Source organism: Mustelus asterias, chromosome 14 (assembly GCF_964213995.1).
Source record: "Mustelus asterias chromosome 14, sMusAst1.hap1.1, whole genome shotgun sequence".
NCBI lineage: Eukaryota > Metazoa > Chordata > Chondrichthyes > Carcharhiniformes > Triakidae > Mustelus > Mustelus asterias.
This window is the reverse complement of record NC_135814.1, coordinates 79,691,940-79,713,192: the sequence shown is the minus strand read 5'-3', so window position 1 is coordinate 79,713,192 and position 21,253 is coordinate 79,691,940. Positions and strand designations below refer to the sequence as shown.

The 21,253-nt window shown below is 43.1% G+C and overlaps 1 protein-coding gene across 5 annotated transcripts in view; it reads left to right on the top strand.

Moving 5' to 3' along the window:
• LOC144503789 (collagen alpha-3(VI) chain-like) overlaps positions 1 to 20,946 on the top strand; it is a 342,857-nt gene extending 321,911 nt beyond the window's left edge. For 4 of the 5 annotated variants that reach the window (XM_078228671.1, XM_078228670.1, XM_078228673.1 and 1 more), the window contains 2 exons: positions 17,498 to 17,668; positions 19,927 to 20,946. In XM_078228671.1, coding sequence (XP_078084797.1) covers positions 17,498 to 17,668; positions 19,927 to 19,967 — 212 coding nt within the window. In that variant the 3' untranslated portion in view covers positions 19,968 to 20,946. The remainder of the gene's footprint in view (positions 1 to 17,497; positions 17,669 to 19,926) is intronic. The other variant, XM_078228672.1, reaches the window with a different exon arrangement.
• The last annotated feature ends 307 nt before the right edge of the window (positions 20,947 to 21,253 follow it).

Here is a 21,253-nt window from a genome sequence, read left to right as displayed (position 1 = left end):
CCTCTAAAGGACCAATGTTTACTTTAGCCGCTCTTTTTCATTTTATATAAGGTTAAATCTCACGGGATCCAAGGTGAGGTAGCGAATTGGATACAAAATTGGTGACAGAAGACAGAGGGTGGTTGTAGAGGGTTGTTATTCAAATTGGAGGCCTGTGACCAGTGGTGTGCCTCAGGGATCGTGCTGGGTCCACTGTTATTTGTCATTTATATTAATGATTTGGATGAAAATTTAGGAAGCATGGTTAGTAAGTTTGTAGATGACACCAAGGTTGGTGGCATAGTGAAGAAGGTTATCTAGGATTGCAACGGAATCTTGATCAATTGGGCCAGTGGGCTGATGAATGGCAGCTGGAGTTTAATTTAGATAAATGCAAGGTGATGCATTTTGGTAGATCAAACCAGGGCATTAACTGAATCACAATTAATGGTACAGTGTTAGGGAGAGTTATAGAACAAAGCGATCTCGGGATACAGGCTGATAGCTTGTTGAAAGTGGAGTCACAGGTGGACAGGTTGGTGAAGAAGGCATTCGGCATGCTTGATTTCATTGGTCAGAACATTGAATACAGGAGTTGGGACGTCATGTTGAAGCTGTACATGACACTGCTAAGGCCACACTTGGAATATTGTGTACAGTTCTGGTCACCCTATTATAAAAAGGATATTGTTAAACTGGAAAAAGTGCAGAAAGGATTTACTAGGATGCTACCGGGACTTGATGGTTTGAGCTGTAAGGAGAGGCTGGATAGTCTGGGACTTTTTCCCCTGGACCATAGGAGGCTTAGGGGTGATCTTATGGAGGTCTATAAAATAATGAGGGGCATAGATAAGGTAGATAGTCAACGTCTTTTCCCAAAGGTAAGGGAGTCTAAAACTAGAGGGCATAGGTTTAAGGTGAGAGGGGAGAGACACAAAAAGGTCCAGAGGGGCAATTTTTTCACAGAGTGAGGTGTGTCTGGAATGAGCTGCCAGAGGTAGTAGTAGAGGTGGGTACAACTTATTCTTTTAAGAAACATTTAGACAGTTACATGGGTAAGATTGGTATAGGGTGATATGGGCCAAACGCAGGCAATTGGAACTCGCTTAACGGTAAAAACTGGGCAGCATGGACAAGTTGGGCCGAAGGGCCTGTTTCCATGCTGTAAACCTCTATAACTCTATAACGGAGATTAGGCAGGGGCACAATGATTGGCAGGGGGAGAAAAAGTGAGAAGCAATGGGCTAAATTTTCTGGCCCTTCCCGCTGGCAGAATCTTCCAATCCCACCGATGGCAACCCCTCTCACAGTGGGTTCCTCAGTGACATGACCAGTGAACAACACAAAACAGCGCTGACATCTGTGGGACCGGCCAATGGCAAGCCATCTCTGCCACCGTAAACATGCTGCAGGGCTGTGTGGGTGGAAAATCCCCCCCAGTATGTGTGTTCAATGAAGGATCAGTTTGGAATAGGAGGGAAAGCTGTTGGGAAATAATTAATTTTAGGAATTCAGGATCTCTTAGGGAGGCCTATAATTTTCCAAAGTTCTCATGATTCAGAACCATCCCTTTTGATTGGAGAATTGGGAAAATCACATTTAAGAAGGGTGAGAGAGGGAAACCAGGGAATTATAGATCAGTTATCCTGATATATAATGTTGAGAAAACTCTGGAATCTAATTAAGGTTGGAGGGACTGAACACCTTGAAAATCTTCAATATATTAAAAAGCGCGAGTATGGATTTGCAAGGAGTACCTGATGCACCTGACATCTTCTTGAAGGCGAGAAATGAAAATATCTTGAACAAGTCACACTGCCATTGAAGAGGTGCTAGCAAACTCTCAGAGCAAAAGAAAACTTGCTGACCAAGATCAGGATGAGAGAGTTAAAATTTCTTGGGCACGTAATAATACGACATGATTTAGAAAGTCTGATGCTGATCGGCAAGATCAATGGTCAAAGGGATTGAGTTAGAACAAATTTTGGAAGAGTCTCAAAACTGGACCAATGTACCACCAATGAAGATGACCAATGACTCCAGAGCAAGGTTAGCATGTAGGTCCATGCTCATCAATGCCCTCTGACCGCATAACCCTTGAACAGAGAGAGATAAGATTAAAATATTAGCAAGGAAATGTCTATCAATGTTTTTCATATGGAATTTGATGAAGTATTTCACAAAAGGCTGTTAGCTAAAATTGAAATCTATGGTACTGAAGGCAAAATATGTACTGCATTACTTAAGAGGCTGATAAGCAGGATTCAGAGAGTTGAAATAGGAAGGTGCTCTAAATGGTAGGATGTCCCAGTGGTGCCCTAAAAGAGCCCTCAACTATTTTCGGAACCTTGGATAACAAAAGATATTGTGAGCCTAGTCAAAGAGGAAAAGGAAGCATTTGTCAAGGCGAGGAAGCGGAGAACATACGAAGCAAGTGTGTAACACAGGGAAAGTAGAAAGAGACTTAAGCAAGGAGTAAGGAGGGCTAAAAGGGGTCACAAAAAACATTGGCCAGCATGATTAAGGAAAATCCCAAGGCTTTTTATGTATATATAAAGAGCAAGAGGGTAGCCAGGGAGAGGGTTGGCCCACTCAAGGACAGGGAAGGGAATCTATGTGTGGAACCAGAGGAAATAGGTGATGTATTAAATGAATACTTTGCGTCAGTATTCACCAAAGAGAAGGACTTGGGGAATGATGAGTGTAAGAAAGGGTGTGTAGATAGATTGAGTCATGTTGAGATCAAAAAGGAGGAGGTATTGGGGTTCTTGAGAAACATTAAGGCAGACATGTCCCCAGGGCCTCCCCAGAATACTGAGAGGCAAGGGAGGAAATTGTTGGGGCCTTGAGAGAAATGATTGTACCCTCACTGGTTACAGGGGAGGTCACAGTAAGAAGTCTCACAACACCAGGTTAAAGTCCAACTTTAAAGTTGGACCACCAATTCATGGTCGGTGCAGGCTTCGAGGACTGAAGGCCTTATTCCTGTGCTGTAATTTTCTTTGTTCTTTGTACTCACCATGTTTATTGACAACTTAGAGGATGGGTTAAAAAATACATATCCAAAATGTATCAATGACACAAAAATAGGTGGCATTGCAACATAAAACTATCAAGGCATATTGATGGATTAGGTGAATGGGCAAAGCTGTGACGAATGGATTTCAATGTCAGAAATTGTAAGGCCATCCATCCATTTGGACCTAAAAAGGATACAGCAGGGTATTTTCTAAGTGATAAAAGCTAGAACAATGGCGGTTCAAAGAGACTTGGGAGTCCAGGTACCTAAAACATTAAAATCTCATGAGCAGGTACAAAAAGAAATAAACATTCTAATGCAATGCTGGCCAGTATCTCTCGAGGACTCAAATGCAAGAAGCTAGAAGCAATATTTCAGTTATACGTCTTGGTTTAACTACACCTAGAGTACTCTGAGCAGTTTTGAGTAACAAACATTAGGAAGAATATATTGGCCTTTAAGGGAACGCAATGGTTTCCCAATGCTTAAATTAAGAGGGTGATTACAGAAGCTAAGGTTAGATTTCTTTGAATTTAACATTTGATCAATATATTCAAGGTATTAAGGTGAACAGATAGGATAGGTAGGAAGAAACTATCTTCATCAGTTGAGGAATCTAGACTTGAGGACAATATAAAAATTAGAATCTTACATGAGTGAATTTAGGAAACACGGTAGCGCTGTGGTTAGCACTGCTGCTTCACAGCTCCAGGGTCCCGGGTTCGATTCCCGGCTCGGGTCACTGTCTGTGTGGAGTTTGCACATTCTCCTCGTGTCTGCGTGGGTTTCCTCCGGGTGCTCCGGTTTCCTCCCACAGTCCAAAGATGTGCGGGTTAGGTTGATTGGCCAGGTTAAAAATTGCCCCTTAGAATCCTAAAATGCGTAGGTTAGAGGGATTAGCGGGTAAATATGTGGGGGTAGGGCCTGGATGGGATTGTGGTCGGTGCAGACTCGATGGGCCGAATGGCCTCCTTCTGCACTGTAGGGTTTCTATGATTCTACACATAAAGGGTGGTAGAAGTTTGGAATTATCTTTTACCAGTGACAATTAATTCAATGGTTAATTTTAAATTTTGCACAAATAGATTTTTGATAGTTAAAGGGATTAAGAGGTATGGAACAATGGTGGGTATCTGGAGTTAGATCATGTATCAGCCATGATCTCATTGAATGATGGAATGGGGCCATATTGAGGGGCTATATGGCATACTCTTATTCCTATGTTCCTTTATTCATGCCTTCAGAGTTCAATGGAGCAACAGCACTCTGCAATTAGTTTAGAGGGAGCTTCACAAGGTATGCAACCTATACTCTCTGATGGAGGAGCAATGTTGAAGGGTAGCAAGAATAATCCAGGTAATTACAGGCCGGTGAGCCTTACATCAGTGGTAGGGAATTCTTCGAGATAGGATTTACTCCCACTTGGAAATAAGTGGAAGTATTAGCGAGAGGCAACATGGTTTTGTGAAGCGGAGGTCATGTCTCACTAACTTGATTGAGTTTTTTGAGGAAGTCACGAAGATGATTGATGAGGGTAGGGCAGTGGATGTTGTCTGCATGGAATTTAGTAAGGCCTTTGACAAGGTCCCTCATGGCAGACTGGTGCAGAAGATGAAGTTGCATGGGATCAGAGGTGAGCTGGCAAGGTGGATACAGAACTGGCTCGGTCATAGAAGACAGAGGGTAACAGTGGAACGGTGCGTTTCTGAATGGAGGGCTGTGACAAGTGGCGTTCCTCAGGGATCAGTGCTGGAACCTTTGCTGTTTGTAATATATATAAATGATCTGGAAGAAAATGTAACTGGTTTGATTAGTAAGTTTGCGGATGGCACTAAGGTTGGTGGATTTGCGGACAGCGATGAGGACCATCAGAGGATACAGCAGGACATAAATCAGTTGGAGGCTTGGGCGGAGAGATAGCAGATGGAGTTTAATCCGGACAAATGTGAGGTAATGCATTTTGGAAGGTCTAATAAAGATAGGAAATATACAGTAAATGGCAGAACCCTAAGAGTATTGATAGGCAGAGGGATCTGGGTGTACAGATACACAGGTCACTGAAAGTGGCAACGCAGGTGGAGAAGGTAGTCAAGAAGGCATACAGCATGCTTGTCTTCATCGGCCGGGGCATTGAGTTTAAAAATTGGCAAGTCATGTTGCAGCTTTATAGAACTTTAGTTAGGCCGCACTTGGAATATAGTGTTCAATTCTGGTCGCCATACTACCAGAAGGATGAGGAGGCTTTGGAGAGGGTACAGAAAAGATTTACCAGGCTGTTGCTTGGTATGGAGGGCATTAGCTATGAGGAGAGGTTGGAGAAACTTGGTTTGTTCTCACTGGAACGACGGAGGTTGAGGGGCGACTTGATAGAAATCTACAAGATTATGAGGGGCATGGACAGAGTGGATAGTCAGAAGCTTTTTCCCAGGGTGGAAGAGTCAATTACTAGGGGGCAGAGGTTTAAGATGCAAGGGACAAGGTTTAAAGGAGATGTACGAGGCAAGTTTTTTACACACAGGGTGGTGGGTGCCTGGAATTCGCTGCCGGGGTAGGTAGTGGAAGCAGATACGATTGTGAATTTTAAGGAGCATCTGGGCAAATACATGAATAGGATGGGAATAGAGGGATATGGTCCCCGGAAGGGTAGGGGGTTCTGGTTCAGTCGGGCAGCATAGTCGGTGCACGCTTGGAGGGCTAAAGGGCCTGTTCCTGTGCTGTAATTTCCTTTGTTCTTTGAACTTTACTACACTACACTTTAAATACTCTGTCCTCCATCATCAGAAACATGGGGGGGTGGAGGGGATTAATATTAATGTAATCACAATGCAGGAAACTGACACAATCAGATCAACCACCCAGTTTAACATTGCGTGGACTTCAATGCAAAGTAACATTAGGCACATGCAGAATGAATGGTCGACCTGATTGCATTGGTTTCCTACTGCAGGCAGTTACAATTGCCCAGAAGACAGCTTCTGTAATGAAGCTGGAGTTACTGATTTGATTTATTATTGTCACTGTGCCAGGGACCCGAGTTCAATTCCCGGCTTGTGTCACTGTCTGTGTAGAGTTTGCACATTCACCCCGTGTCTGTGTGGGTTTCCTCTGGGTGCTCCGGTTTCCTCCTCCTACACTCCAAAGATGTGCAGGTCAGGTTGATTGGTCATGCTAAATTGCCACTTAGTGTCAGGGGGACTAGCAGGGTAATAACAGGGATAGGGGCTGGGTGGGATTGTGGTCTGTGCAGACTTGATGGGCCGAATGGCCTCCTTCTGCACTGCAGGGATTCTATGGAGTCTATGTATTAGTATACTTTTCCTTGCGTGCTGTACAGATAAAGCCTACCGTACATAGAGAAGGAAAGGAGAGGGTGCAGAATCTAGTGTTACAGTCATAGTTAGGATGCAGAGAAAGATCAACTTAATGTGAGGTAGGTCCACTTCAAAAGTCTAATGGCAGCAGTAACTGATTGAATGATAGGGCAACACAGATGTAGCTTCACCATACATCAGCTCTATGCTGTAACTGAGCTGTAATTGCTCAATTCTTGTCATTGGGTCCAGATATGTCTTGCCATTGCGCTGCCTCTCACCGCCTAACAATATCAAGAATTGAGAAGACACTAAATGCCATCATGCAACCAATACTGGCTGGGATTCTCCAAAAAAAATTCTAAATGTCGAATTCGCGTAAAAACTGGAGTAAATCCCGCTGGGATTTTCAAAATGAATCTCCCACATTATGTACACAGCAGAGTGCACTAGCGTGAATATCATTAAAAATCAGGGGGCGGGGCCTATTCTTGCTGGAGAGGCTGTCATAGCATTTAACGGGCCACTGAACGTGTGCCAAGATCGGGGCACACTGCCGGCCGCCTGATCGCTAGTCAGCTCGATCGCCCCGCAACCCCGCATCGTTGCCCGTGCGATTTCCCCCTCAAACCCAATTGCTGGGCTCCCAGACATGTCTGGGCAGACCCCACCAAACCCCCCACCCTGATGTTCAGTCCTAATCATTGGCCTCCATTCCTCTATCACCACCAAGTGCAGAGTGACAGTAGGATTCCCCATCTCTGACCAATCTCCTTGCCACCCTCCCCCCACCCCCCCCACTCCTCCCCACCCCCACCCCACCTACTTGGCTCTCCCCGATACCCAGTGAACATTGCCACTTTGCTCCTTTGGCAGTGCCAGGGGCCAGGCTGGCACTTCCAAGCTGGTAATGCCTAGGGGACACCCCCCCCCCCCTTACCCCAACCCCCTGGGGAGCCTCCATGGCTCCCATCACTCCAGCAGTGTTGGGTCGCCAGCTTCCCATTAGTGGGGAGCTGCTGTAAACATCGCTAGAGTGAAACACTCCTGGCGGGGGCGAAGAGACTTAGAACATAGAACATTACAGCGCAGTCCAGGCCCTTCGGCTCTTAATGTTGCGCCGACCTGTGAAACCAATCTAAAGCCCATCTAACCTACATTATTCCAATATCATCCATATGTTTATCCAATAACCATTTGAATGCTCTTAATGTTGACGAGTCCACTACTGTTGCAGGCAGGGCATTCCATGTCCTTACTACTCTCTGAGTAAAGAACCTACCTCTGACATCTGTCCTATATCTATCACCCCTCAATTTAAAGCTATGTCCCCTCGTGCTAGCCATCACCATCCAAGGAAAAAGGCTCTCACTGTGCACCCTATCTAATCCTCTGATCATCTTGTATGCCTCTATTAAGTCACCTCTTAACCTTCTTCTCTCTAACGAAAACAGCCTCAAGTCACTCAGCCTTTTCTCATAAGACTTTCCCACCATACCAGGCAGCATCCTGGTTAATCCTCAGACTTCAGTCCCGGGCCCACTAATTGTATGGTAATCCTCTGGCAGCCGGAGATGCGTGGAGCCCGCTAAGAGGCCTCTGCTTGAGCCCCCCAGTCCTTAGCAGTGCAGTGGGTTGGGAGACTCACCCCCTATATATCATATCTCAGAATTGCTATTATGAGAATGTCTCGTTATCTGACTTTTTAAAGGTTTACAGCAGAGCTGTTCAAGAAGTGTCTTCAAGAAGTATCTATAGAATATCCATTCTATTTGGTTAGGTGAATTGGCCATGCTAAATTGCCCCTTAGTGTCAGGGGGATTAGCAGGGTAAATACATGGCGTTATGGGATTAGGGCCTGGGGTGAGATTGTTGTTGGTACAGGCTTGTGGGCTGAATGGCCTCCTTCTGCACTATAGGGATTCTATGATTCTATTTAAAAACACAAAGAGAAATCAATCGCAGTAGATGTTTAAGAACCAGTATTGTTAGGAAGTGGAAAATGTTTTGAACAATTGTATCTCAATCCACAAATTGCTTCTTTCCAACAAAGTTAATGACTTTCAAAGTATGAGCGAGAACTAAAAGTGTAACTCTGAAATCCTGCCATATCATTTTATTGGTGGCTCATTGAATTCCATTCACTGAGTCTGGAAAAGCAAATGGTACTTAAAGTATAATTACCAGTATAAAATTGTAGCAACTGCTATTTGTCAGCCCAAGCATTCTTGCTCTGTTTCCAAGAAAAATGTTTTCTAAGGCTACCTCTCCATAATGACCTCCTAAGAGTTAAGGAAGGGAATTAATTAATGTTGATCAAGTCATTGAGGAGTGTTGTAGGTAAAAAAATACCTCAGAGACTAGTCGTGAGTCAAAGTACAATGGTTTATTTTCACAAGCTTGTGGGAGAAGTCCGATTCCTAACACGGTCTCCAGACTTCTCGCCGAATATAGGTTAAGAGCAAATATTTATAGATATATTTTCGCCCCTGGTCACGTCCGCATTTTCTCACGATTATTGCTGCCTCGGCAGTTCCGTCCTTCCCGTGTAACTGTGGCCATCTCAAGGCTGCGACTATCTGTTCTGTCGCCTCTATGTGGCGGGCATCTGCGGCTTGTTTATCCAGCATACAAGATTATAAGTTTGCATAAACAAGTTAACTGACATACAGGGGCCTATATAACACTTTATATCGGTAAGGATGAATAGTATATAATGAATATATATGGATCTATTATTATACGATCACAGAAGGCATACATGTCAGCTCCACCGTGTTAAACAAAGGTACATAATATAAAAGGACACAAAATGGATTCTAGCTGGGCTAGCCACATTCCTGAACACAATTAGCTGGGAAAATCATGAGCTTGTATACAGCAGCTGCTTCTCTTATCTGTTTGGATACACAAAAACAAGTTCTACAGACACGAAAACAGGTTCTACAATGCTTCTCACAAATCTCTAAGTATTACAAAGTTCAGGTTTCAATGCTTTGCACAAATCTTAAGTGTTACAAAGTTCATTAACCCGCTCCCTTCTTCATTCCCCCCTTTTGGTCGGGGCCAGGTCCAAATATGGCCCCATGACCAACATAGGACTAAATGTTATCAGCATATGGGCCCAGTTCCTTTGTCAGGAGGACTGCCCCCTCTGCCTGTACACTTGTGCCCGGCATAATCCGCGCTGTTTCCGTTTTACAACAGGCGTTCGATAATGCCATACAAAAACAGCAAGCAATTACAATTACAATTAATACAATCAATCCATGCATCAGGTATGAACCCCACGACCCGAACCATTGCCCGAGCCATCCCGGAGGGTTATAATTATGATATTGGTTCCCCTCATCCTGTATTGATTTCGCCACGTGTTTAATATGGTCTGCCAAGCGAGTAATTATTCTCCGAAGCATCTGGAATATACGTACAGCATTCAGAGCCAACTACTGCACATGTTCCTCCTTGGGAGGCTAGCACATAATTGAGCAGCCCTAAGCAGGTGTATCTCGGGGTGGTCCCGTAAGTCAGTGTAATGGTGAATATAGGGCACCACATATGCCAAATAACACGATCCTGCCCAATTCCAGGGAAGCCATGGGTAGGCATTGTTTCCACAGACAAAATAGGGACCATTATATGCAGTCATCCCGCTTATATAAGCGGAGGAGAGGCTAACCGGGACAGTGGCTGTGGGGCACTGGATTGTGACCTGTTGTACCATGGCCCAAGCATCATTAGTGACATTGATCTGCTGTATACAGTAGCTACGGCCAACAGGTATGGTTCCGTTTCTTATCAGGCAGATAGAACCCCTTTGTTGATTTTTCACAATGAAGTAGGGTGGGGAATCTGATCTGTCATAGCTGGGTTGGTAATGTTTCTAAAAGGTCGATAAAGTGCACCCTCCGCCCCCTAGCCCTAAAACAACATCACTGTTGCTGATATTAGAAGAAGAAACATAGAAAAACTACAGCACAAACACTCCCTTCGGCCCACAAGTTGTGCCGAACACATCCCTACCTTCTAGACCTACCTATAACCCTCCATCCTATTAAGCTCCATGTACTCATCCGGGAGTCTCTTAAAATACCCTATTGAGTTCGCCTCCACCACCACTGACGGCAGCCGGTTCCACTCGCACACCACCCTCTGTGTGAAAAACTTACCCCTAACATCTCCCCTGTACCTACCCCCCAGCACCTTAAACCTGTGTCCTCTCGTAGCAGACATTTCCACCCTGGGAAAAAGCCTCTGAGAGTCCACCCGATCTATGCCTCTCAACATCTTATACACCTCTATTAGGTCTCCTCACATCCTTCGTCTCTCCAAGGAGAAAAGACTGAGCTCCCTCAGCCTATCCTCATAAGGCATGCCACTCAATCCAGGCAACATCCTTGTAAATCTCCTCTGCACCCTTTCTATCTTATCCACATCCTTCCTGTAATGAGGCGACCAGAACTGAGCACAGTCCTCCAAGTGGGGTCTGACGAGGGTCTTATATAGCTGCATCATTATCCCCGGACTCCTAAACTTAATCCCTCGATTGATAAAGGCCAGCACACCATACGCCTTCTTAACCACCTCCTCCACTTGCGGGGCCGATTTCAGAGTCCTATGGACCCGGACCCCAAGGTCCTTCTGATTCTCTACAGTACTAAGAGTCTTTCCCTTTATATTGTACTCCTTCATCCCATTTGACCTACCAAAATGGACCACGACACATTTATCTGGGTTGAAGTCCATCTGCCACTTGTCCGCCCAGTCTTGCATCCTATCTATGTCCCTCTGTAACTTCTGACATCCCTCCAGACTATCCACAACCCCACCAACCTTCGTGTCGTCGGCAAACTTACCAACCCATCCCTCCGCTTCCTCATCCAGGTCATTTATGAAAATGACAAACAGCAAGGGTCCCAGAACAGATCCCTGGGGTACACCACTGGTGACCGACCTCCATTTAGAAAAAGACCCATCTATACCCACTCTCTGCCTCCTTTGGGCAAACACAGTAAGAAGTTTAACAACACCAGGTTAAAGTCCAACAGGTTTATTTGGTAGCAAAAGCCACACAAGCTTTCGGAGCTCTAAGCCCCTTCTTCAGGTGGGTTTACCCCACTCTGTGTTTACCCCAGTCCAACGCCGGCATCTCCACATCATGACTTCCTTTGGGCAAGCCAGTTCTGGATCCACCGAGCAGCAGCCCCTTGGATCCCATGCCCTCTCACTTTTTCCAGAAGCCTTGCATGGGGGACCTTATTAAACGCCTTGCTAAAATCCATATAAACCACATCTACCGCTTTCCCTTCGTCAATGTGTTTAGTCACATTTTCGAAGAACTCCACGAGGCTCGTAAGGCACGATCTGCCCTTGACAAAGCCATGCTGAGTATTCTTGAGCATACTAAACCTCTCTAAATGCTCATATATCCTGTCCCTCCGGATCTTCTCCATCAGTTTACCAACCACTGAGGTTAGACTCACCGGTCGGTAATTACCTGGGCTATCCCTATTCCCCTTCTTGAAAATAGGAACCACATCCGCAATCCTCCAATCCTCCGGCCCCTCTCCCATCTCCATCGACGACGCAAAGATCATCGCCAGAGGCTCTGCAATCTCTTCCCTCGCCTCCCACAGTAACCTGGGGTACATCCCATCCGGACCGGGCGACTTATCTATCTTGATGCCATTCAAAGATTCCAGCACAACCTCTTTGTTAAAGCCCACATACTCAATATTAAACGTCCCCTGCATGGTGGTACCCGATGGGGTTTTGAATGTCAGTTTCCTTGTCCCTTCCTGGCTTCCATTCTGATTTGAAATCCATTCTATCATTTCCGGAGCTGATAAAGGGATAGGGAACAAAGGATTTCCTCCCTTTCCTCCGTGCGTGGGAATGTGTGAACAGACCCAGCACTTGCTCAGATTTGATTGTGATGCATACAGATAAGACATATACACAAAGGTGTTTCGAGAGGACTGGTGCAATGACCGCGTGGATCGGTCAAGTCTCTTGCTTAGGTACTCATCCTCCTGAATCCTCTGCCTTTGTTGGCCACAGGCCCCCCGGTTCCTCAATTAAGCGCTGGAAACTCCAGCTGCACCAGGTTACATTGCATGGAAGTTCCTAATCACCTCGCCCCTCCAACAGGGTTGGCAACGTGGTATGGTTAAGGGATCCTGAGCAGCGGTCCCTACGGGTTACCTCCCAGGGGTATCTCGTGTGTCGGGTGGTTACAATAGACAGAGTCATCGTTACAGAGATGTTTACGCTCTGTCCCTAAATCCTCACAATTCCATCTATACTTTCCCGCTATGGCTAACAGGGCCAGGGTCATGAGAAGCAGCACGAGAAGCATCTTATCACTTACTGATAATCCGCGCGACCATTATACAATGGTTCAAAGGCTATATCGCCCGCGCACAACTTCCTGTGAACCCGTTCACTTGCTTGGAGGTCAGTCGTTGTCTGTTTATATCTGCAATTGAAGTATATCACATATTTTTCCAATTCGTTCCAGCATATTCTTTCAACTGAGTCTAATGTTTCCAGATACCTTTCCTTCTTATGTCTATACAGGCACAGGTGTCTCCACTAATTATAACTTCATATGGCCCATTCCATTTTGGTGCAAACCCTGGTTTGTCAGGTAGTGTTTTCACTAGGACATCCCGCTGTTGGGACGTCAGGGAGCATTTCAAGCTCTCCCTCTGCGTCTTTTATTTCCTGATTGTCTTTTACCAATTTGCGCACACCTTTGAGTTGGGTGCTTAGTTCCAAAACATATCTCCTGATTTTATCAGGATATTTTAGTGGACCTACATCGGTCCCACCTGTTATGATGCTTTCTGGTAATTGCATCACCCGTCCTGTCATTAGTTCATAAGGGGTTAATCCGGTTGTCTGGTTTGTGGTAGCCTTTAATCTCATTAGTACAGTGGGCAATACCTCTGTCCACATTTTTCCCGATGTTTGCATGGCTTTAGCTAGTGCATTATACATTTAATTACATATCCCCCTTCCATAGAAAGCTTGGAAACACTTTGCACTGGCTTTTTGGCTGCAGCTGGACATCCATTCATTTGTATGTAACCCTATCAAAAGACATCACTTTCCCCATTAAAATCACATGCCATACAGCTCCGATCTTTATATGATGTACTCTTACATTATATCTAATTTGATCATTTGTTTGCGTGCAAGCGCCGCATTACAGTACTTCACAAAATGCCACTACCCTACCTACAAAGAAGTGCATTCAAATGCCTAGCACCAACATTTAGCTTGGAATAAAAAGCCTTTTCTCCTCCAGAATTATGTTTTTATCAATACACAATATATATTATATAAAATTGGTTAAGGCTTTTCAAGATTTGATTTTATTATCGGGTCTATATGGCAGTGCTTATACTGTATAATAATCGAGCGGCAGTTGTATCATGCTGCTTTACACATCATAACTGTGATATCCAAACCCTCTTAATTTAAGCCGTTTCCATTTATAATTGAGCTCCGGATCAAAACCCCCGCACTCTAGGAAAATAACAGGTGTCAAATCAAATCAAAGTAGGTACAATACATACTAGTTAATTGATTAGAAACGTTTTGGTTTGATTCTTAACTGGCTAGGTTTTAAGCTTTGCAGTGTTTTTATATTTGGCAAACCTTGAACAATAGATGGCACATGAAATTCCAACGGCAGTACATATATTTTAACCAGTTACAGAATACTAAACTATCAGACGTTCGTAAATCACTATATTCTGTGGACCTTAATACTGCATTCTAACTGGGCAATTTGCATTGGTGTTGGTCTCCAGAAGTTAGTACTGTAGTCAGGTTTTCCTTTGGATGGGCTAGTCAGAACTATTATCAATGTTAGACGATGTAATTTGTTGCATGTTAACGAAACAACATAATACAATCCTTGAATTTCATATTGGTCCAAATGTTATTTAGAACTAGTAAAAGGACTGATGGCCAGTTGATGGCAACACAAGTTCCAACAATTCATGGTGTTACAAAGTTTCACAACACCAGGTTAAAGTCCAACAGGTTTATTTGGTAGCAAATACCATAAGCTTTCAGAGCAATGCTCCTTCGTCAGATGGAGTGGTCTCTGTTGAGACCACTCCATCTGACGAAGGAGCATTGCTCCGAAAGCTTATGGTATTTGCTACCAAATAAACCTGTTGGACTTTAACCTGGTGTTGTGAGACTTCTTACTGTGCTTACCCCAGTCCAATGCCGGCATCTCCACATCGTTACAAAGTTTAGCAATGTTTGGCAACAAATGCAGATTTAAAAAGTCTACAGAATATACAAGAGCAGGAAAGTTCATTGTGAAATTGTCTTCAATTTCTGCACCATTGTTGAATTATCAATAACTAAGATCAATTAATATTTTGATGCTTGTGTGTAGAGGATTACATTGGTACTGCCATTCTTGGTTCTTCTATCTTTATTAATTACCACTCCATCTCCAACCTCTAAATCACTTTACCTGGTCACTATCAGTCAGCTGAATGCTCATTTCATAACAGCTTATCTGAATTTGTTTATTCCCACACATCCTTTTCATAAGTCATAGCATCAAAATAATCAAAGCTGTGAGCGATATCTGTTGTGATTCTGGTGCTCTATGTCTGTGGAATGTTATGATTGACCATGTCATCCATTCCAAACATTTCCTTCTTTTTCCAGCTCCATGATTGACCCCCAACAACCATAACCGTTTTCCTCAGTGCTAAGTATGCTCCTAACCAGTGCAGGATTTTCCCCGATGCCCATTCTCTCCGGTTTTGTTAGGCCTCCTTGATGCCACATTCAGTCAAATGCTGTCTTTATATGAAGGGCAGTCACTCTCACCTCACCTCAGCTCTTTTGTCCATGTTGAACCAAGGCATGTAATGAGGTCAGGAGCTGAGTGACCCTGGCGGATCAATAGTGAGCAGGCTGTTTGACAGTACAGTTGATGACTGTTGATGAAGAGCCAACCATTTAAATAATTTAACAGCTTGTAACTCACACACTGATTTGATTTGATTTGATTTATTATTATTGTCACATGTATTAACATACAGTGAAAAGTACTGCTTCTTGCGCGCTATACAGACAAAACATACCATTCATAGAGAAGGAAACAAGAGAGTGCAGAATGTAGTGTTACAGTCATGAGTTAGGGTGTAGAGAAAGATCAACTCAAAGCAAGGTAAGTCCATTCAAAAGTCTGACAGCAGCAGGGAAGAAGCTGTCCTTGAGTCAGTTGGTACGTGACCTCAGACTTTTCTATCTTTTTCCCGACGGAAGAAGGTGGAAGAGAGAATGTCCGGGGTGCGTGGGGTCCTTAATTATGCTGGCTGCTTTGCTGAGGCAGCGGGAAGTGTAGGCAGAGTCAATGGATGGGAGGCTGGTTGCGTGATGGATTGGGCTACATTCACGACCTTTTGTAGTTCCTTGCGAAGTGCTGAGTGCTGAATTGAAAAATGGCCCTGCTGAATTTGTGCTTCCTACATGTGAAAGTCACAACCTGCACTGCATCTGTCCCCCACTCCTCTTCAGTGAAAATAGGGTCTTTGGAACTTGGGGTGGGACTTCCAAATCCAGAATCCAGGTACCATCCACCATTTTTAAAGATCCCTGGAGTTTCCCTGGAGTCTCCACAGTTCTGAGAAATTCTGACCCATTTCTCTTTTTATATGCTGCTTGACTGCTGAGTGATTCCTGTGTTTATTGTTTCCTCCAAATATTGTTAATTTTTAGAATGTGGAGTTTACACCTCAATAAAACCCAATGGTTTCCATTACAGAATCACAGTTTAAACCAATAGCAGAAACTCTTTATAGCTGCCCTTTTTTGTACTCTAATCAGATACTTTCTAAAGCTCTGTTGGTAAGTAACACATGAGAATAAAATAATTTTCTTTTCATGAAAATGTATTTGAGATTACTTGTTTTTGTTCATTGGAATGTGAGTGACACAATGACCTTTTAAATTCAGTCCATTGTGGGAAACATCTCACTCTGGGCCCCAAATGAAATAAATCTTTGGAGCTTCTCATGTGCACAGCTTAAATACTGCCCCCAATTCAACAACAACTTGTATTTGTATTGCATTTTCAATGTAATTGAACATCCTGAGACACTTGACAGGACAATTATAAAATAAACTAAGAAACTGAGTAACATAAGCAGATGTTTGACCAGATAGGTAAGATTTAAGGAGTGTCTGATGGATGGAAAATAAGATAGACACATGGAAAGGTTTCGTGGGGGGAAATTATATTGTGTGGAACCCAGGCAGCTGAAGGCACAGCCTCCAAAGCTGGACTGATTCAAATCAGGGATGCTCAAGATATCAGAGTTGGAGGAGGGCAGATATCTTGAAAGGATTTTGAGCTGGGGAGATTATAGAGCGAGGAAGGGGCAAGACCATTGAGGAACCTGAAGATAAGGATGCAAATTTTAAAATAGATGCATTGCTTAACCTGGAGCCATTTTAGATCAGCAAGCACTGTGATGATTGGTGAAAGGGACTTGGCACATGGGTAGGACATGTAGCAGAATATTGGTTAATGTCAAGTTTACAGAAGGTAACTCGGCTGCGGTGAGTTATAATAGTCATAATAATTCAGCAATAATTGCTGCTACATTTGTTGTTCAGTGAAATGTACAGCAATATTTGCTGAAGGAATGAAATAGCACAATTCAAAACGCTCAACTGATATTGGAATGAAACACGCTGATACAGAGAATATAAGGAGCTTTATTCGAGCTTTACCGGGCAGCACAGTGTTTAGCCCTGTTGCCTCACAGCGCCAGGGACCCGGGTTCAATTCCTGGCTAGGGTCACTGTCTGTGCAGAGTTTGCACATTCTCCCCTGCGTGGGTTTTCTCCGGGTGCTCCAGTTTCCTCCCACACTCCAAAGATGTGCGGGTTAGGTGGATTGGCCATGCTAAATTGCCTCTTAGTGTCAGGGGGACTAGCTAGGTTAAATGCATGGGGTCATGGGGATAGGGCCTGGGTGGGATTATGGTCAGTGCAGACTCGATAGGCTGAGTAGTCTCTTTCTGCACTGTAGGGATTCTATGATTCTGTCTAATAATTTATCCAAAATACTAAGTACCATTTATTTATCCTGTTCTACTCAGTTGTTTAACAATCAATCATATTATATTTGTTCTCACAGTTAAAGACATATGTGAATTACAGCGGGATGAAGGAAATTGCCGAAACTTTTCCCTCAAGTGGTACTATGATGTAAAGACTAAATTGTGCACGCGGTTCTGGTATGGCGGCTGCAACGGAAATAAAAACAGATTCAATACACAGGATGAATGCAGCAAGACTTGTGTTGAAGGTAAATAATTTGTAACAAACACGTCTCTTATTTTGTGCAAAGCTGTTGTTATGTTATAAAGGCAGGAGGAAAAAAAACATCAAGAATCAGTCCCTGAGACCCACTAAAGAGCCATCTAGCAATGCTCCAGTGAGGTGGAAAATGGCAACAAAATTGGTTGCCATTGACATGCTAGAAATAGTGTGATATAGAAGAGCATGGGAGAGTGAAAACTTGGAGTTAGAAAATTTATAGAATCCCTGCAGTGCAGAAGGAGGCCAATAGGCCCATTGAGCCTGACCAACAACAATCCCACCGAGGCCTTATCCCCGTAACCCCACATATATACCCCACTAAGCCCCCTGACACTAAAGGACAATTTAGCACGGCCAATCCACCTAACCTGCACATCTTTGGAGTGTGCGAGGAAACCCACGCAGACACAGGGAGAATGTGCAAACTCCACACAGTCACCTGAGTCATCCCATATTCATTAGTTTTCAATGAAAAGTAGGCAGGATGCCAGTGCTCCCAAAACTTTCACGTCTTGCCTCCTGGCATTACTTTGTTTGGGAACAGCTATTATGAGCATTTGTTCTTCCCTGCAAATTAAGCCTGAAATAGCATGTTAAAGAATGTGTTTTCACTAAATCAAAGCTTTATGTTTTCTCTTAAACATCAACAATAGCATAGGTTAGATACTTATAGATTAAATATCCCTCTATTCTGCCTCAGCAATACTTCTCAGTCCCTACATCAGAACAACACCACACAACTGTTGATATGTTGAAGTGTTAAAGATTAATAATTTAATTAACCTATAATTATACAGGCCATTGAGACAAAGGCTTTCTATGATAAACAAGGAAACAGTAGGATGCCTCAACAAGGAAATAAATGATTGGAACAGCCTCAACTATGCTAATGTATAATGTTAGTGCCTGATGTTAAAAAAACATAGTGAGAGGGATCAAATCAAACCATGATATGAGAAAACATTTAGAAAAATAACTGGTCTTCAAATAATTCAAGAACAAATAGATCACCATGCCTTGATAATGGAACCAATCTGTCATAAGTGGTCTAAACTGTTTATGTAAACAGACTTCTTAAAAAGTTTAGAGGCCAGATAAATCATGAGAACTGATCTGAGAAATGGATCTCTGAAATAGGCAAGGAGCACGATTTTCCAGAATTAGTTGGACAGCTCAAAAGATAGATTTGGGGTGGCACAATTGCACAGTGGTTAGTGCCTCACAGCACCAGGGACCCGGGTTCGATTCCAGGCTTGAGTCACTGTCTGTGTGGAGTTTGCACATTCTCTCCGTGTCTGCGTGGGTTTCCTCCGGGTGCTCCAGTTTCCTCCCACAAACCAAAGATGTGCAGGTTGGGTGGATTGGCTATGCTAAATTGCCCCTTACCGTCGGGGGACCAGCATGGGATTGTGGGGGTGGGTGCAGACTCGATGAGCCAAATGGTCTCTTTCTGCACTGTGGGATTCTATTTTATTCTATAGAGACAAAGGCAAGATACTGCGGATACTAGAATCTGAAGCAAAAACAGGAAATGATGGAGAAACTCAGCAGGTCTGACAACATCTGTGGAGAGAGAGTTTCGAGTCTGGATGAGCCTTCGTAAGAGCTCCACAGATGCTGTCAGACTGCTGAGTTTTTCCATCATTTTCTGTTCTTGTTTCAGATTCCAGCTCAGCTCTGACAAAAGGTCATCCAGACTTGAAGCGTTGGTTCTATTCTCTCTGCACAGATGCTGTCAGACCTGCTGAGATTTTCCAACATTTTCTGCCAAAAGATGGAGAAACCAAAAGCTACACTTTGTACAGTATAGACTGTTGGCCTATGCTGTATATGAATAAAGTGTATTTCATACACTCTGCTAGCGAATGTCTGGTGCTTTCTCAAAGTTGTGAACCATGCAAGGAAGGAACAGCTGATCCTGCACCTCCTTTTGCTTTGATTGGATGAAAGCCCAGGTCCCAGAGGTGAAGTATTGGGTACAATCTTACTGCCCATTTACACCACGCTTCCGCTGGAGCGAAGATGGAGAATGTGGCAACATGCTAAATTTCTCTTCACTGCAGCAGTATGGGAAAATGCTGCTGGCGTGAATGGTTGGAAAATTTGGCTCAATATCTATCAATACCTCTCCATCTCCTTGGCTTTCAAATTGCCTATTATTTCCACTTGCATTTAGTCAATTGTTCTATTTATGAACTCAGATTCTTTATAGAAAAGCAACATAAAATGCTCTTTGTTTTTAAGGATGGATTCAGACCAGAATGGTAACTACAATGGGAACGTAAATGAAATAAAGACTATGCCTTACATATACCTCTGATAAGAGCCAGCGTCTACAGGCTACCATCAATCCCAATATGCTAAAGATTCAACAGATACTTTGCACTGTACTTCTAATAGCTTTCAATAATCAAATGTTGAAGAGTTTGAATTTTTAAAAGCTGCATGTTTTAATGGTGCTAACTTTGAGTCTGGGTGCTAACTTTGTGTGGATGTAAACTGTCCACGGTTGCATACATAGACAGCTTGTTTCTCTTGTCTGTTTGTTCTGCATTTTTTCATACTTAATATGAACATTTCTATCTTTCACATCACTTTATTGTAAAAAAAATGTTAGTGACTAAGTAATACTACAATGCATTTTTTTAAAAAAACATGACTTACACAGAACAAATCCTATACAAATCACTTTGGGATAAAATTATATGAAAAAAAGCTTCAATTGTATGTATATGCTTTGAACATTTTTTAAATGAGGGTGAATTATTAGTGTAAGCTCACTAGTTGAAATGAGATATGTACCCACAAGACGTAAAAATTCAACATGTGGATACTCAATTACAAAAATAACCATTTTTTTTAAATTAGCTTTTTCTCGTCCAAGAAAGTTTTTCAGTGATCTTTCAAACAGTTGCTCTATTTTGTTAAAAGTTTCTCCCCATACTGGCTCTCCTGAAAGAGCATTGTAATTTTTAGTGTACTTTGGGAATGTCTCTCGAATTTTGGAATTTTGTCAGATTATGTACAGATATGCAAGTTTCTGGTCATGCAAGCTATTTGGCACCTTGAAAAGACAACACAAGAACCCTTTTAGGAATACTACTGGGATTACTGTTTGAACTAGATGATTTTCAAATCCTAGGCTTGAACGTATGGGTCATTTGTAATGTATTTTTATGACATTGTTAAATTGTTTAACTTTAATGAAGATACATATGAGAAACTTTCTAATAAAATTGTTCTTAAATTTGAAACGTTTTATCTAATTTGTGTTGTTCTCAAAGAGTTCTTTGTGTTGAATATAATCAATGGGACATAGGTTCAAAGTGCAGGAGGTTTAGGGGGGATATGAGGAAAAACCTTTTTACCCAGAGGATGATCACGGTCTGGAATGTGCTGCCTGGGAGGGTGGTGGAGGCGAGTTTCCTCGCATCCTTTAAAAAGTACCTGGATCAGCACTTGGCATGTCATAACATTCAAGTCTATGGGTCAAGTGCTGGTAAATGGAATGAGGTGGGAGGTCAGGTGTTTGTCCCATGTCAGTGCAGACTTAATGGGCCTCTTTTGCACT